The following is a 17,309-nucleotide window of genomic DNA, read 5'->3' as shown; positions in this document are numbered from 1 at the left end:
TACTTCTTCTGTGCAATATATGTGCTTGGCGCGTTTTAAAGTGTGCGCAGAAAATAGGTGGAGGAGTGCTTGGGAAACACCTTTGGAGACCAGTGAAGGTGACTAATGCCAAGTGACTTGTCAGTTTTAGCCACTCAGTTGCTGCTGTAACTATTATTATCCTGGCTAGGTGAACAACTGAAGTGGCCCCATGAAACCTGTTGTGCCTTTCTGTACCTGAGAATTCTGTTAGTCGGTGTCACAAAGCAGCCTGTGAGGGAAGCAAATTGCCTTAGTGATACTTAGAGGTGCTCTAGGAAAGTGGAATGAGGTGGAAATGGAGCTTGGGCTGCCCATCAGCAGGCGGAGCAGCAGAGCCGGTGTCTTAGGTCTTGTTAGCTTGAAAATCCATCTTGAGGACCGTTACTGTCATGGACTTGCTTCTAGACAGAGCCACTGCTGGGCTGGTTCTCAGTGACGCTGTACATCATCGCAATGGTGGTAAATGATTTCTTAATACATAATGAACAGTGGAAGAGTAAATGGCTTAATTACAGTCAAGTCAAACCAGCCATACGCTTGTTCCCAAATGTTTTAAAAACTCGTAATAAAAAAAAGAAAAATCTGATTATAAAACCAGAAGTTAAAGGCCAAGACTGCTACCTGCTGGCTGGTTTATTTCTGCACTTCACATCCGCTGGGTGCTTCTGACTCAGAAAATAATCTAGATTATAGATGAGCAGGGAAATGCCGGGGCTGCTTTCTCCCTTAGTCACGACTCGGGTGTGCCCTCCGCTGGGACTGCACGTCCCGCCCCGACCCAGGGAGCTTCTTCCTTCCTTCAGTACATCGGGTACTGATGTAGCCATGAGTATTCCTTGGAAAAATCTCCTTCAGGTGGAGATGCAGCCTGCTATAACCATACTAATCGGGTAGGTTAATATTTAACAGAATTACAGGTCGCTTTCTGCAGTTCCACTGACCCCAAGGTTTTCCATGAGTAATTGCTCCTAGGTTTGTGGGGCAAAGCAGTTGCCTTCTGTTCCTGTGAGTTAATGCAGTTCAAGAGCAGGGCAGGGGATGCTCTGAATGCTCAAGATGCTGCTCCTAGTTTCAGTGAGTAACTTCTTGTTAATGCGTCTGCTGTTTTGTGGAGGGAAAACACTGTGGAATGTAAGTGATACAGAGTAATGAGGTATCAGAGTCCCCGTTGTATTTATTTTTAAAGCGCTAATCTACTGCGAAGTATCGTATGCCTGATTCATTTTTATGGATTACATAGGGGAAAGTTTGATTTATGGTCAATAAAGTGTCAAGTAAATTCTATACTGCGTTTTGCGGGCTTGAGGAGAAGCGGCCAAGTCAATAGCTCTTGTAGGTTGTTTTCCCTAATTCAGTAAAGCTTTTACCGTAGCTTTCCCAAGCAGACAAGCTGCGCTTAAGGTGTGACACACTGTTGCTGAGCTTGGGACTGTCTGTCAGAATAATGGCATTAAACTTGGAAGCTGCTTTAAAAAAGAAAACAAATTCTTTATGTGCTATCTGGGAAGTCCAAGCGCCACCAGAAGCGTGGGCAGCGATATCTGCTCCCCGCAGCCCTCTGGCTGTTTGGTTTTACTCCTCCCAGCTCATGTCGTACCCGAGCGATAGCTCGGTGCCCAGGCTGGATCAGCAGGAATGGTGGTTTCATACCTGGCGCCTCCTTGGTATCCCTGCCCAAAACCAAGTGAAAATATCCTGTTGAACAGCCTCTTTTCCCCATTGTGGCAGTCAGCGAGTCATTTGGATTTATTTTTATTTATTTATATATATTACAACAGTAGCCTTATATTTATTTTTTATTTTTTATTATTTTTATTTTTATTTTTAGAGTGCTGCCAAAGTTCCATCCCACGAATAGGAGCGGGGGCCTTTATTCTTAGTATTGCCGAGTGAGCCGTGTCAGTCTCGTCTGAAACAACAGAGCGATGCCGCTCGCTCAGCGACTCCTCGGCCGTGCTGGCGTTTCCTTTGGTCCCATGATTGTGCTTTGGGCGGTATCAGAGTTTGCAGGAGTGATGTGTAGTGCTACTCAAAAATCAAAAGTAAACTAGCTATTGGTCCCAAAGGCTTCGTGGGGCAGGCAGGTGTCCTCCCGAAACCATTGCTGGGTTTCATTGCTATCTCTCTTGAAGAAAATCCTTTAATCCCATTCTGAGAGAGCAGCATTTCAGCCCAAGCTCTCCAGCGAAAGGTGGAAAAGCTCCTTTTACTCTTAAACATGCCTATTAGCTTGTGTTCCTGCGGCTCGTCAGCAATAGCCCAGCCAGGGGATATTTGTTTTATGAGTGTATCACTAACAGACGGTCCTGCGGTAGCTTTAGCTTAGCACGCTGCCTTTTCATTAACGGAGATGTAATAACCAACATTCTTTCCTTCCCTTGTTCAGCTGGGATTGTCCTCAGTCGTGCGGTGTTTCCATTAGCTCTCCAGCCCACGCAAATGCTCGATTCCTATGGTGAAGTCTTGGAGGAGAAGCCTTTTTTAATGCAATGCAAAGAAAGAACAGAGGCGTCAGGCACCCTCTTGTTTCTTGGTTTCCTTCTGTCAACTTTGAAGATTAAAGTCTTGTGGTAAAGCACGTCCGTAAAATGAAAATAAACTGTGTTGGGAAAAGAAAAATGTATCGAGTAAAACTGTATGCCTTGAATGTATAAATGCCCTTTAAGGTTTTGAATTGGCTTATTCTGTCAGGAGCTATTGTAAGGGGAATTTTATAGAGGGATTTAAGTGTGTAGCTTAGTTAATGCAGCAGAGCGGAGGGGATGTCATTGTGCACAGCTGCGAGAAAGAGAGGCCATAGAACACTGATGTGAACAGAGAAGTTTGTGCTTGCAACAGGTTAACACTGATAACAGTGACATGAAAAAAGGCCAGGCAGCCAAAGCAGCTAATTCTGGTGCTGTGTTTTCATACGGATGTCTCTCCCCGATCTCAGAGGGATGTGTAAACCAAGGTTATCCATTCTGCTTCTCGTCAGATGGGCTCGTGTCAGACGAGGCTGATGTGATATATGTAATTAGAATTGCATTTCTGTAATGTGGTGTAAGCCGTTTCTTCAGCAAACATAACTAAATGCTCGGGGCTCTTGTTTGAGGACAGACCTGGCAACTTCTACACTCGGCCTGAGAGTTTGGCTGCAGGTGCAGAAAAGCCGTATGTAAGTCGAGGTCCGTCGCTCTGTCCCTCGCAGGAATCGTCTCCGCTTACCCAGGCGCTGCTTTGTTCTGTATCTTTTCAATACGTGCCGCAGCGATCGAGCAAACGCATGGAAGCAAACATCTCCGTGCTTGGGTGAATGAGGCCGGACCAAACTGCACTGCCCTCAATTCAAACCTCCGAATTTCACCAGTTTCCTTTCGCTTCTGTGTGGCTGTTGTAATTGATTGCTGTTACCTGTCGTGACACTTTTTAGTCCACTCCATCCATACCCCACCACCTCACGTTACACCTGTGGAGAGCGTGAGGTTTACAACAGTAGCCTTGTCCTTTAGTATAGATACCAGTATTCTGCCTTTTTAGCTGCCATTTGGCTGTTTTAATAACTTTTCTCTATGTACATATAGACTCGTATATTTATTCATTACACGCTACGTATTTGCTATCTATATTTAGTAATATATATGATATTTATATGTATATAAAACAGTTGTTAGTTCATCTTTTCTCGCTGTTCATCTCCAGGAGCATCCATTCATTTTGGGTCTCTTCTGAAACCGGTTTCATTTCCCAGCAGTGGTGTCCTGCCGGGGAGCAGGGGGGATGCCATGAAGACATATTTTCACTTGCTATTTTTAACCCGTGTCCTTTTTTAGCGTTCTGTGAGTACGTGTGCAACGTCGGGCTGTCAGGGATCTGTCTTGCAGCACCATTTCCTGGCATGGCAACAGGAGGTGTGCTTGAGAAATGACTTTATTACGCCACGTGGGTGTAAGCCAAGCTCAGCTTAGCGCTCCGCATCCAGACGGATGGGCAGGGGGGAGCTCAGACCAGATAATGCGTCTCTGGTAAAATAAGCATATTTATTAAACGAATCGTGCCTCTAAATGTTCCAATACTTACTCTACCGCTTTTATACCCGCAATCTTAAGGAGGACAATATTCAGAAGATGATTAAATTCTGAAAAAGTGGATGAATATGCAGTTTGCGCTCTATTGTCAGGCGCACAAAATATTGAGAAGGCGCTTTCTGGCTTGAATATGCACAAATCCAGAAAACCCTCTGACAATCGCTTTGACCTTTGAAATTGGTGATGGAGGAGTTTTAGCTGCTTTGGCTCAGAAAGGTTGAGGGGGTCACCCCGCAGCCATTAGTAACTCCATTTTCTGCTCTGTAACCATTATGAACCCTTTCCAGTAGACGGGAAGGGTTTTATTATCCTCCTGCACAAGCAAGTGACACAACAGGCATGAGAGAGGTTTTATTTTGCTTATTTTCCATCTTTTTTTCTAATTTAAATTGAAATGAGAGTATGATAATTATCATAAACAGTGGCAGAAAATGCACGGGACGTAGCGCTGCGGAGGGGTTTTAATTCTTCAGCGAGCCAAAAATTGGCCTGTGCTCTCCCAAATTACTGGAAGGGCTTGGTTTGAGTTGTGCTTTATCTCCTCTCAGGGCACATCTTCCCCACTTTGGATTGCAAAGCTCAGATAATTCATCTTCCCAAATATCTTTGTCATTTTGCTTATATGTGCGTTCATCAGTGTACGTGTAGCCCGCTGGGCATTGTGGGTTCGATTGAGAGCTCTGTGCCTTAACTCTGCAGGTGCTGGGATTGTATTTCCCTCCCCTCTTCGAGACAGAAAAAGCACGTTGAGATGGTGTGAGAAACTGAGTTTACTCATAGAAATTACCCCTCTACCTGCCTTTCTCCAAAATGCCCTTTCTAGCTAAAGCGCTCACCTTCCTATGAATCCAGCTACACCTTCTCTCCTTGGAAATCTATTTACAAGCAATTTTATACAAAAATATGAACAACTTTTTGGATTTATCTGGGAAGATCTCAATCTTTGTGTTCCCATTTGCGAGTCGGTCAAGAGGTGTCATTTAAAAGGGTACGAGTTTTATGAACCTGTATTTGCTTGGAGCATCATGGGCAAAATGTTTGCCTGGTAATAGTGCTGTGGGGTGGGTATTCGAGGCTATCGGGGGGTGCTGGGAGCTGTGTTCCTGCTGCCCCTGCTACAAAGAGCTTTTCTTCTCTGATGCCACGAGTTTGTCTTTCAAGATCAAAATACAAATTACAAAATGCATGAAGCAAAGAAAACAGTGTCACCGAAAACAGTGTCACCGTTACGCTTTCTACAGGTGTCATTCAGCGCATTTTATCTTCTAATCCTCCAACAGAAACCCCTCAAAATGTTTATTCTTACCCTCAAAGACCTTTATTTGTTAAAGTGTCTTTTTCTCTTTGTCTTTCAGACCTGGGCCTGGATCAGTTTATAGTGAAACGCTACGATGGGAAGGTGAGCGCGTTGGACTATTAAACGTATATTATTCAATGGCTTTTTTAACTTAGAGTCCTTTAGTTATTACCTGTGCGTGGGTATAAGTTAAACGAAGTATTTAAAATATTCTTTTCTGAGCTTTTTGTTGTTTTGTAGCACTGCAGTGCTTTTTCCAGAATGACAGATTGATAGTTTTTTAAAGGGATCTTATTTTAGTGTTTACAGATAAAATATTGCCTCTTCTTATATACTGGTAAGCCAGGAAATTACGGGTCGTAATCATGTTTCTGTGCTGCTTCTTTATGGCTGTTTGAGACCCCCATAAATTACGCCGTATCAGAGGAAACTCGCTTGACCTTTCCCTTCCAGGCTTATCTACAGGTTCCTAAAGGAAGGAGATGCTCCTGTGTTTTTATCTGCATCCCCAATATCTATTTCTCCCCCCATCAAACAACCTTATTCCATTCCCTTTTGAAGCCCAGGTCCTTCCTACATGGTACATGATGGTTCTGGATGTTTGTGCTGGCACAGCATGTGTTGGTAAAACGTTGAGCATGGTCTTGTCCACTTGCCTGAGTGGAACTGCGGAGCATCCTCCCTTTTATTGCGGAAATCAGAGATCAATTAACCACACCGTTAATCCCACTGGTGTGGAGGAGCACGGTAAATGCGGCTCTGGCCTTAGGACTAGCAGCTCATATCAACTTCTCGATGCACATAACTGCAGGTTCGTTAATTTTCCATCATATCACATAGTGGTACTCCAGCTTTTAGCGATATTTTAGTTTTATCAGCATCATGTGTAAACAAAGCTTCTATTTTTCCAAAGGGAGATGAATATCTAATCGCACTTCATTGCTGAGCGATGTGCCTGACACGTAGTGTCGGGCATTTCCATAAAGCCTCGATACTGGGGAAAAAATGCACTTAAAGCTTTATATAAACACAGTGTGGGCTGAACACATGCAGCTCCCCGTCTTGCTTTGTGGTTAGTACGGAAAGGTAAAGCCAGGAGGTGCTGAGGTGACAGGGACCCCAGGTGTCAGTGGCATACGAGTGTTCTGGTTGCCCAGGCAGCAGAGCGACGTTGGGCTTGAGAACAGACAATTGGGAAGTAGTATTTTGGCAGTTAGTTTTGACGCATAAAACTATGAAGCATGTTGTGAACACTTGTTTTCTTCTCCCTCTGACGCAAACGCATGTCTGCTTGTCAGGGTTCAAAAAAATCCCTGAAGAAATAGAAAAGTACTTATATTCTTAGTGAAATATCTAATGTTTCTCCCTCTAGTTTGTCAGTCTGTTTTGCGTCTGCTCACTTTCATCACTTGATCTTGTCAAGCTATCACACTCATCCCTGAGGCTTCACATAGACAAGACTTGTTTGTGGGGAAGAAATGCTGAATCCCACGCTATTTTTGCTGATCGTTCCTCTGTCCCTGTGTGCTCTGCGGCCGGTTCCTATCGCATCGGACAAAAGATCCGAAGGCAATCCCTTGGCTGAGCGCAGCTTTCTGTTCCTCTGCCCCTCAGCGCTGAGGGCTTGAATTGCAGCATGTTTCAGTGTGACAGAGGCGGTGACTGGGGGTTGAAAACTGGGAGTTGAAAACCCACAGTCACAGAATCACAGAATGGACTGGGTTGGAAAAGACCTCAGAGATCATCCAGTCCAACCCTTGGTCCAACTCCAGCCCATTGACTAGATCATGGCACTAAGTGCCATGTCCAATCTCAGCTTAAAAACCTCCATGGCCGGTGAGTCCAGCACCTCCCTGGGCAGCCATTCCAATGCCTGACCACTCTCTCTGCACAGAATTGCTTTCTCATCTCCAGCCTAAATGTCCCCTGGCAGAGTTGAAGCCCATGGCCCCTTGTCCTATTGCTGATGCCTGGGAGAAGAGCCCAATCCCCACCTGGCTAGAACTGCCCTTCAGGTAGTTCTAGAGAGTGCTGAGCTCAGCTCTAAGCCTCCTCTTCTCCAGACTAAACAAGCCCAGCTCCCTCAGCCTCTCCCCATAGGGCTTGTGTTCAAGTCCCTTCCCCAGTCTTGTTGCTCTTCTCTGGACCCGCTCCAGCACTTTGATATCAGTCGGTGTTTGCGGTACCGCGCTCGACTGTGCGTCATCGTCCACGCTCTGAGGATCTTGCCGCTCAGCGTGGTGAACACCTGGAGGGTGGAAAACAGTCAGTCTTCGCTTTTCGCACCAACCACCTTTCACTCTGACCTGTAGCAGAGTGAAATTGCTTTTTTATGTAACTTACAAGTGCTGATGCTGCACTCGGATGTCTCTGTGCTTTGGTTTGGGTGGTCTGGAAGCAAGGCAGCAGATTTAGGGTACTGCAATGGACTCGATGGCTATCTTCTCCTTGGACCTATTTTTTCCACAGTCTAATAACACCCTAGGAGGAGTTTGTGCTGTTGAAAATGAAGAAATAGAGGTTGCTGTTTGCTTAAAGACATTTGGGACTGACAGAATCTGACTGTGGCTATTAGAGTAGTGCTGATGTCCAGGTGAGAAGATCACTTGAGGAGATGATAAAATAAATTGGCCTTGGCTCCCCCTTGGTAATGAAAGAACCTGGCAGCAGATTGATCTGTCCGATAGCATCGTGTTCTCATTTTATTGCTTGCTTTGGGTTTCAGTTTAAACAAACAACGCTGTCTTTATGCATCAAGCACCATCTGAGCTGCTGCAGAGCTGCCGCTACTCATTCGAGTTTCACTTGCATAGCGGCACCTGAGGATAAAAATACTTTTGCATCTCTTCCTTCTTGCCTGTTGCCAAGTATGTATTCCTCTCATGTTCCTCTACCTGGAGTTGGCTTTCTGGTGCTTCCCCTTTGCGCATTGGCAGAGCTGATGAGCTCAAGCAAAAGGGCAAGACGTCCATCGTTCCCCTGAGCATCCTTCCAAATGTCACACAGGGGTGAGGGGACTTGTGATCAGAAAGTAATAGACTTGTTCACTGGAGATTTCCTTCTCATTTTTAAGGTGAGAGGAGTATGTGAGTAGCCAGACGTGAGCAAACCGTGGTACTGGAAGTACTGACGATCTGCAGGGTAGATCCTGGCTGAGGAGTGGAAAAGAGAATTCATTTTAGTTCCATGCAAGGAACAATTTAGAAAGAGATACGGCAAAAAGAATAGAACCAGCTGTGCAGTCAGTTGGATTTTAATTACATATTACAGGACAATGTTTTAAGTATCAGTGTGAATTTTGAGCCCCGCGTGTTTGAGATTTAAACGCTGTGGTATTGGTAAGGAGGTGCAGAAGCTGCTCTTTTTGCAGAACTGATTTTATTTACATAAAACTACTGTCAAAACAACTAATTGACCATCCTGTGGTGGCTGGGACTGGTCTTGCCAAAGGATTTTATGGAGTGATGTGCCTCTGTATTGTAACTGTATCAGGTTTCTGAAGCATCTTGCTGTGCTTGTGATCCAGCGCTATGGTGAGAAGACAATACCTGGTTTTGTTTGTGTTGTGTTTTTGTTTCCTCTCCTTCTTCCTCGTGCTAATTTATAGAGTTGATGCAGAGGGAGGTAAATGTTATTGCCTTATTAATGAGAACAATGCTGCTGTAATCTGAGCCGAAATGCTTTTTCTTCACTCATTGTGAGACCAAAAACCCTGGAGACATTAATCCAGCCAAATCCCCTGATGAGATCAGTTTGCCAACATGAGCTCATGATGTGTCTGACCTGCTGCTGGGCCGAGGGCGGAAGAGGAAAAAGAGACATTGATTACTATAAATTCAGAGTAGAAAAAATGTATATCTCTATTAATCAGGCTGCAGACATTTCCAAGTGTTCATGTGGAGCCTGAACCATAGGCTGATGTGGACAGAGACACCGTCTAATGCGTAGCTTGGGGTGCGGTGCTGTGAAGACGTCCAGACCACGACTGCTCATCTGCTCCCATGTCACGTTCTTCCTCTTGTGTTTTGGCTGTGGGAAAGCAAATGCTTTTTTAGCCCATCTGTGGGAGAAATCGCTCCTGTTGTCCCTTCTCTCATCTACCACCTTGAAAAGCATTCTCTGCTTAGGAAGGGAAGTCCTGTTTAATTGATGATGTGCTGTTCCCCTGCTGCTTAATGCTCGTTAGGGCTTAGGAAAGGGCGCTTTTGAGAGCGACATGGAAATGTTCTTTGCACATCTGATTTGCAAACTGAGGCATGGGGCTGTTTCATCACTCTTTGCCCGCATCTTGCTTAGCAGGAGGATAGCAGAAACCTGCTTCCACTAAGTGTGTCTCTTAGCACAAGTAACGTGGCATAAGCTTCATTAATGTTACATAAATTCTAACACAGATTTTGGTTAACATTTTCTTTTGTTGTGCCCTCTGTGTTTACTTGATGTTTGGTTTTTTTTGACTGATGCATTAATGATTGACGAGCTTAATCTCTCCAAGAAGCAGCGATGCTGTTAGTGTCGCTCATCTGAGCGTGAGCTGCAGATGCACCCTGTCCAGAGCAATTCGGTCCCTGTCCCCTGGATCCTTTGTGGTGCCCGGCCCGGGGAGCTCCCAGGAGTCCCACAGCTGAGATTTCAGCGGTGGAACATGGGGGAAAGGTGGGAACCGAGGCAGAAAAGCCATGTGGTGGGTGCACAGCACAGATCCGTCTTTGAGCGGGTGGGCGCTCGCACCGAAGGTAACCTGCAGTGCTTTTAAAACACCTCGAGACCGTTTAGGAAAAAAAACAAACTACACAACGCTCTAGATGGCTTATTAGTTTAATAAAAATATACTTGACTCACTCTTTTTGTTCTCCTGTGGGGAAAATTTCTTGCTACTGCTTAATAAGAATGAAAGCCTTCAAGCTACTAGCGGCAGTTTACCCTCCTGCTACCATTGCTGCAGTAAGTAATTACAGAGGCTTCCAATGCCCTTTAATTACATTTATGGATTAAGTATTTCCTGCCAGCATTTATATTTACGTCTCTAGATGCTTGGAGATGCCGTAGAGTAATGCAGAGCAACAGCAAAGCAAAGAGAAAGGAAAATACTTCAGATGGTTTTTGTAAGGGACAGTGAAACACCTGAAATTTGCTTCCATTGTAATAATGCAGTTGATTGACTGAGCCCATTAACTGAGAAGGATACTCACTCCTCTCTCTAGTGTAGACACAATGAGAACAGGTGAGGAGTCCTCCAGATCCTGCTGTATGAGTTCCTGCCGGTGTCTATAGAGTCATTAGGGACGTGGTTTAGTGACTGTGTCAAGTTAATGGTTGGACTCAATGATCTTGAGGGTCTCTTCCAACCAAAATGATTCTGTGATTCTATGTTTAAGAGTGTTGAGAGTAAATGAATCCCCATTGTCAGCAATCTGAGCTGTTGAGTTGAGCTTATGGCTTGATTTGAGATACCTTGAAGCTTTAGCTGTCCTGGAACATCGCTAATTGCAGATTTCCTGCTTCAGATTCCTTTGACTTCTGATCTTAGTGCAAGTAGTTTTTCACATAATAACCAGAAAGCATCTTCTCACATAGATAATAAACTATATAAAAGTTCCTCTGCTGTCCCCAGAAGTGTCTTAATGAACCTCTGGGAGATGATTCTTGCCCGTGAGGCTTTGTGGAAGCAAGCAGAGGTGCCGTTTGTTACAGATAATCAGCAAATCTGGGCCGAGCTGCCGTGATTTGTGTTATCTTGACTTCCTTTGCTGACACCGGTGTCTGTGGGTTTGGGTTTCTTTGCTCAGTAGCTGTTTTGTCGCAGCCAAACATGGCTCCCACATGCTTTGGTTACAAGTTTTTAGCTACTTCTGTGTTCCTCACTGCGTTTCCCTGTTCATTGGGAACTGTGCAGGTGCCCGATGGCAAATTCTTCTCTTGGCTTGTTTTGAATAAAAATTTTGTTGAAGAAAATGCTTAATTTCTTGTAACACAGGTAAACGCATGGTGCACAAACATCCCTGTGGACACCTGGGTTACTGTATGTCCACATACGGAACACGCTTTATCCGTCCCTACCTCCTATACCAAATGTTCGGTTTTGACAGAGCTCTACTTGCTGGGATCTTTATGTACCACTAATTCTGTTGCTCGTTTTCACAGGGCTCATTGGGCACGCTACTAAAATGCTCTGTTTGCTCCATGTCCTCTTTTATTCTGGTTTCTAGGTACCCGGTGGGTGTTACTTCCAGCTACTAATATCTCTGATATTTGTGTCTTTATTCTAAGTGTGGTTTGGTTTTGTTGTTGATGTAACCAAGCATTACCTCCTTTTCTTCCCTTTTCTAACCCTCTCCCCTTCCACCAGGATTTCTGGCAGGTACAAAGCAGACAGCATGTGCTTTAATTACTTTGTGCTTCAGACCTCATAATATGCACTTTCCATGTAAAAGGGACAGTGTACGCTCAGCCCTGCTCCTTTAATAAGTAATCCCGAATCCTTTCCTTGATCCTCAGCCTAAAGGGTTTATTTCCAAATACTCGAATTCAGCTTGTTAAGAGCAGAGTCCTCAGGGTAAGCGTTAATACATGGCTTGAGTAATGGGAACATCTTTGAGCAAAGCTCAAGCATGGTCCTCCTCATTTCATTGTGTCTTTTGAGGCTTCTGACTTATTTTGCAGTTTGCTGACACTGTGCTAGGCTGGCTCTGGGTTTTCTGCCCAAGGCCGTGGGGTTACTGCTGTTCTGTGAGAAAGGCCAAGTGCTGTGAGGAAACATCAGCTATTGTGGTGTGGATGAGTTTGGAGAAGGTTATTTTTTGCCACCTTTCTTGAGTTTTCCAAGTTACAGAACTATGTAGGGTGAGCTATGTTAAATAATATTTTAGGATGAAGATATTTAAATGCTGTAGTTCATGGAATCCCAGAATGTCAGGGACCAGAAGGGACCTGGAAAGCTCATCCAGTGCAATCCCCCCATGGAGCAGGAACACCCAGATGAGGTTACACAGGAAGGTGTCCAGGCGGGTTGGAATGTCTGCACAGAAGGAGACTCCACAACCCCCCTGGGCAGCCTGGGCCAGGCTCTGCCACCCTCACCATGAACAAGTTTCTTCTCATATTTAAGTGAAACCTTTTGTGTTCCAGTTTGTACCTGTTACCCCTTGTCCTGTCACTGGTTGTCACTGAGAAGAGCCTGGCTCCATCCTCCTGACACTCCCCCTTTCCATATTGATCTCCATGAATGAGTCCCCCCTCAGCGTCCTCTTGTCCAGCTCCAGAGCCCCAGCTCCCTCAGCCTTTCCTCACACGGGAGATGCTCCACTCCCTGCAGCATCTTGGTGGCTGCGCTGGACTCTCTGCAGCAGTTCCCTGTCCTGCTGGAACTGAGGGGCCAGTTCCTAAGGTGGTTTCTAGGGAAGGGAACTAGATAGCAGAGAGAAGTTGATTAGTAAGTAAAAAGGGAAATGTACTCTAAATGCTTTGTTTGCCCTGTAGCTTCGTGATGTTAATGAAACCTATAGGGGAAGTCAGCAAAAAATAAGCACCTTGGTGACAAAGTGCCCCTAAGTGGGTGTGTGCGCTCCTTTAATTCAAAAGTGGTTTACGGATTCATTTTTTGCTTTAATTTCTTTGATAGTTTTGCTGGCGCTGGATTAACGCTCCATACTGCAGTGACAAAACAGAGCTCCAGAAACTGTCCTCTGGTGACAGAGCGTTGGTGGGGAGAGGGAAGGAGGATGGATGGAGCAGGTGGGAGGGCATGTTTCAGGGGGTGCTCGACCTCACCAGCTACAGGAGAAGGGCCCATCTGGATGGGAGAAGCAGATAAGGAGTGACGAGTGAGATAGTGGAAGGGAACGGCAACGTTTCTACTTGTGTCTGAATTTGGTTCCTTAACCATTTGCAATCATGACGGCAAGCTCTAATTGCATGATTACATGCGCTTTTTTTCCCCCAAGCCCCTTTCTCATCTGGTGGGTGATTAGTGCTGGGTGTTTGGCCCTGACCTCGTTGTCTGAGCCGATGTTCAGTACTTGCTTTCTGCACAGAATTATTATTTTCCCCATGTGCTTTCACACCGCAGTTTTTATCAGGGAAAACGAGCAACGTGCTTTATCAGCATAATGAGTTGATTTCGTTAACGCAGGCTGAGGCGAGGGAAAGCAGAATCCCCGCTTCCCATCCGGAGACCCAAACAGCCATTTAAATTCCAAGGTGCCAAAAGTCAACCCGTTTTCGAAGTGTGATTCGAGCCATCAAGGACCTCATTTGAATCCTCCCCCCCCATTTCCGTGAGGAATGCCGCTGTGATCCTCCACACCGTGATTTCATAGCACTGCAGAGGCCCGAGCAGCAGTGTAGACTGTCCCTTTTCCGACACATTTCCAATATGCTTTTCCAGCAGGGGTTTCTCCCTTGCATGAGAGGTTTGCTGCCTGCGAAGGGTCATACAGAATGCTGGCCTTGCCTTTCAGGTGCCGTTTGTCTTAAAGGTGATGAATATTTCCGGCCTTGCTGGAAGGAGGGAATGCAGGTTTCTCGTTCCAGTCTCAGGAGACCACCTCTAGTAATCATCGCAGCCCAGTTGGTACGTGTCCAAATTCAGAGGGACAGACCATGCAGAACAACTTCACCTATGTCCACTCTGTATTTTATGTCCCTGTGTATATACACAGACAAAATATCAAAGGTTTTAAAGTACTCTTTATTAAATTATACCCCTAAAAGGTCCTAAGCGGCAATATTTATCTGCCAACAGTAAATTTTAAGCGTTTTCTCAGCAGGGTTTGCTGTGCGGAATCTGTGTTTGCCCGTGTTAATATGTAGACTTCATAGTAAATTATCTGCAAACGACGCTGTGAACTTCACTGCACAAAGAGGTTTGTGAGCTGCAGAAAGCCCTTGTGCTCTTCCCATCACAACCTTAAACACTTTTTCTTATTTAGTGGCAAATAAAAAGTGATATAAAAAGAATCCCAGGCATCTAAAGTGGCTTATTTTACATCCGTGTTATAAAGTGAGTTCTAACAACTGAGTCCCTCAGTTCTCCCCCAAGTCTTTTCTTTGTCCTGGTTTCATAGCATGGAGGGGCCTCCCCTACCTCTTGTTCCTTCAAGGGCTTTTGAACATTTAGGCTGAAAGGCATGAATCTGATTTTTGAAAGCCTTTTTATTGCTTTATTTCAGCTTTCTTAATGGTAGGTAGCGAGGTGCCAGCCTGAGGTGTCACGAAACATCCCTCATGACAACCACCCTCATTTCGGAGCTTCCAGTTGAGCATTTGGATGCAGCCGGAGTTCCAAGCATTCGTATTTTAGTTACTGTAGCCAGCTGCGGTTTTCACTGGCCTTTTTATCTCTTCTTAGAGAGATTTAGTTTGTGAAGAGGCACACATCCCAAAATAGTAATAATATGGAGGGTCATCTTTGCCTTATAAAGCCAGAAAACTCAGAAACAAGGAAAAAACCTGTCCATGTTAGGCAAACACATATATATATATATATTTAAACTCCTACTGTAAAAAAGAGAATATTCCTTTTTAACACTGAACATGCAACATTTGAATTTCTTTTCCTATACACCTACACCTAAAATAAATGTATTAATAGATGTCTTTTAAACGGTTTGCGTGACTGAAGGTGGTCAGTTGGGACTGGAAGAGAATCACTGTGCAGCAAGGGGACTTCGCTGTCGGAAATGTTCATGGGTTTGTATTTGCTTCCACAAAATTAGTAACCTTCAAGTGTTTATTTTAAGAAGGAACAAACTGAGCCCGATGACATTTGTCAATAGAAGATGGTTCTGGAGAAATACTCATTATCTTGCATGCACTTGGGTATTTATTTTGTCGTAAGTCGCTGTGGAGTGGTCACATAAGGCTGGTGAATTCCTGAAGCTTTGGTGTATATAAGCACAAAGGTGATGTTGAAATGTAAGTTACGTGAATAAATGTGCCAAGCAAGTGTGTTTTCTCCTCCGGATTGAAACACAGTCGACTTTTAAGTGATTTACCAGGAATGCGTTCTTCCCAAAGCAGCGCATGAAATGCTGCTCGTTAAGTAGTTTCTGAAATGCACAATGAAGTGGGTTTAGCTGGTAAAGCTTTTCCAAACACGCTTTAGGAATGTGATCACCAACACCTTGTGTCCAGCTCTTCCTTTGCCCCGAAGGCATCCTGAATGCAGCTTTTTCTCAGATTGGTATTATTCCCATGTTACACTCTTCGCTCAGCCCTTGGAGAACTAGTTTAAATCCCAAATAAAGGTAATATTTGCCAAGGAATGGAAGGAATCCGTGGGCTTTGTTTTGGTTTGGTTTTTCCTCCCCAAATCCTTCATTACCTGGGAGCCGTACCATGGACTTGGCTCCAGCAATACATCCATTTTGGGACGGAATATGTGAAGTTTGTGGTATATGTTCATGTGCTTTGCTTGCAGCCCTGGAACACGAGTCCAGGGAGTTGCCTGCGGATGGCATGAAATACTTGTGTTCTTTTTGGAGCACAGGGGTTCGGGGGAGCTTGGTCGCTGCTCTTGGTACATTCAACCCATATTCTGGTGCTGTTTGTTGGGCTTGGAGCCTGAGCTGGAGAAGGGCAAACCAAGCTTTGTTGTCCATGTCTGGTATTGTAAAATAACCTGCCTGAATGCCTGTAAAAACAAGTTGTATTCCACTGAGACTGTATGGCAGCTTCTCACTGAACTCCCACAGCCGTGCTTGTGCTGAAAGCAATGATACACTTGGGTTTCTTTTTCTCTTGATGTGTTAATTTGGATGCTTGCTCGTTTGTCCGCTTGTTTAATATGAATCTACTGCTTGAGTACCAAGTACATCAGACTTGTGAACTGGTTCCTGTGCTTGCTCACTCCTTCGATGCTCAGTTTCGAATGTGCTGAATGATCTTCATCAATTACTCTGGTTTTGGGAATGGCTTTAACAGAGAAAAAAATTAAGGGGAAGACATTTGAGTGTTTTAATGGAGCACTATGGGAATTGTCTGGTGTTCAGATACAAAAGGGTGCGAAATGTGAAATCTGGCCTGAAATGGTGTGGATTTGTGAAGGTGTCTTGTCTCTAAAACAGGATGAAAGCTTGGAAAGATGTTTTTCCCTACATTTTTCTCATCCCATGCATTGCCTTTCTGGCTAGAAAGAAAGTAGGATGCGAAAATAAACTAGTGGTCTGTGGGTGGTGGGTTTAGGTGTTAGGGCTGATTTTGGGTTTCTCCTCTTTGAACTTGGAGGGATCGCAGCCGTCCACATTTTGCTTTGGAAAGTAGGTAGATTTGTTTTCTTTTCTTTTTAATTATTACTTTACATCTTTCTCCTTGGGGTTCATAATATAACTGTGCAGAACATAGTGTTTAATGGTGGGGAACGACCCCTGCGAAGGATGCTCCCCACCTTTCCCGTACTTAATGGAAAGCAACCAAACACGCAGCTTCTTGGTGAGCCAGCAGAAAAGAAATGGGAGAGTCATGAATTGTTTTGACCTCCTGTCCTCCTGGTGCTGGAAACCTATAAAATCCTATTGACCAGGTCAGTTGTTATCGTCTTCTGTTAAGATCAGCAGGAGAAGTCCCATTGGCGCCCAGCATACGTTCCTCTCCCCCAGGTTTCTGACAAGTAGATGCTTGTTTAAAATAAGTAATAAAAGATCTTTATGTTTGTTTGCTCCAAGGTGGAGATGACTAAACACTTCTCCTCCCCATCTGTTTAAACCTTGGTGTTTCAGAGAGCGATTAATTGAATATCTTGTCAATTGTTAGTCTATGGCTGCGTTTCTCAGCTGATGAGGAACACGTTGAGCTGTTTGGTGCTGACTGTGAATTTCAAGTGCCAGAAAAGAAACCCATAAAAATTAATAGGACAACCTCTGGAACTTGTTTCATGGGGTCCTTGGAGTGGATGAGGTAGGACGCTAATAGGTAGTCTATGATAAATG

General features: G+C 44.6%; 1 protein-coding gene across 2 annotated transcripts in view; it reads left to right on the top strand.

Moving 5' to 3' along the window:
- Positions 1-17,309, top strand: part of MICU1 (mitochondrial calcium uptake 1) — a 94,363-nt gene that overhangs the window by 32,735 nt on the left and 44,319 nt on the right. For both annotated transcript variants that reach the window (XM_080348043.1, XM_080348042.1), the window contains one exon: positions 5,444-5,487. In XM_080348043.1, coding sequence (XP_080204169.1) covers positions 5,444-5,487 — 44 coding nt within the window. The remainder of the gene's footprint in view (positions 1-5,443; positions 5,488-17,309) is intronic.

This window comes from Nesoenas mayeri (assembly GCF_963082525.1).
Source record: "Nesoenas mayeri genome assembly, chromosome: 7".
Taxonomy (NCBI): Eukaryota; Metazoa; Chordata; class Aves; order Columbiformes; family Columbidae; genus Nesoenas; species Nesoenas mayeri.
Note: the sequence above shows the minus strand (reverse complement) of the source record. Positions and strands in the feature narration are given on the sequence as shown.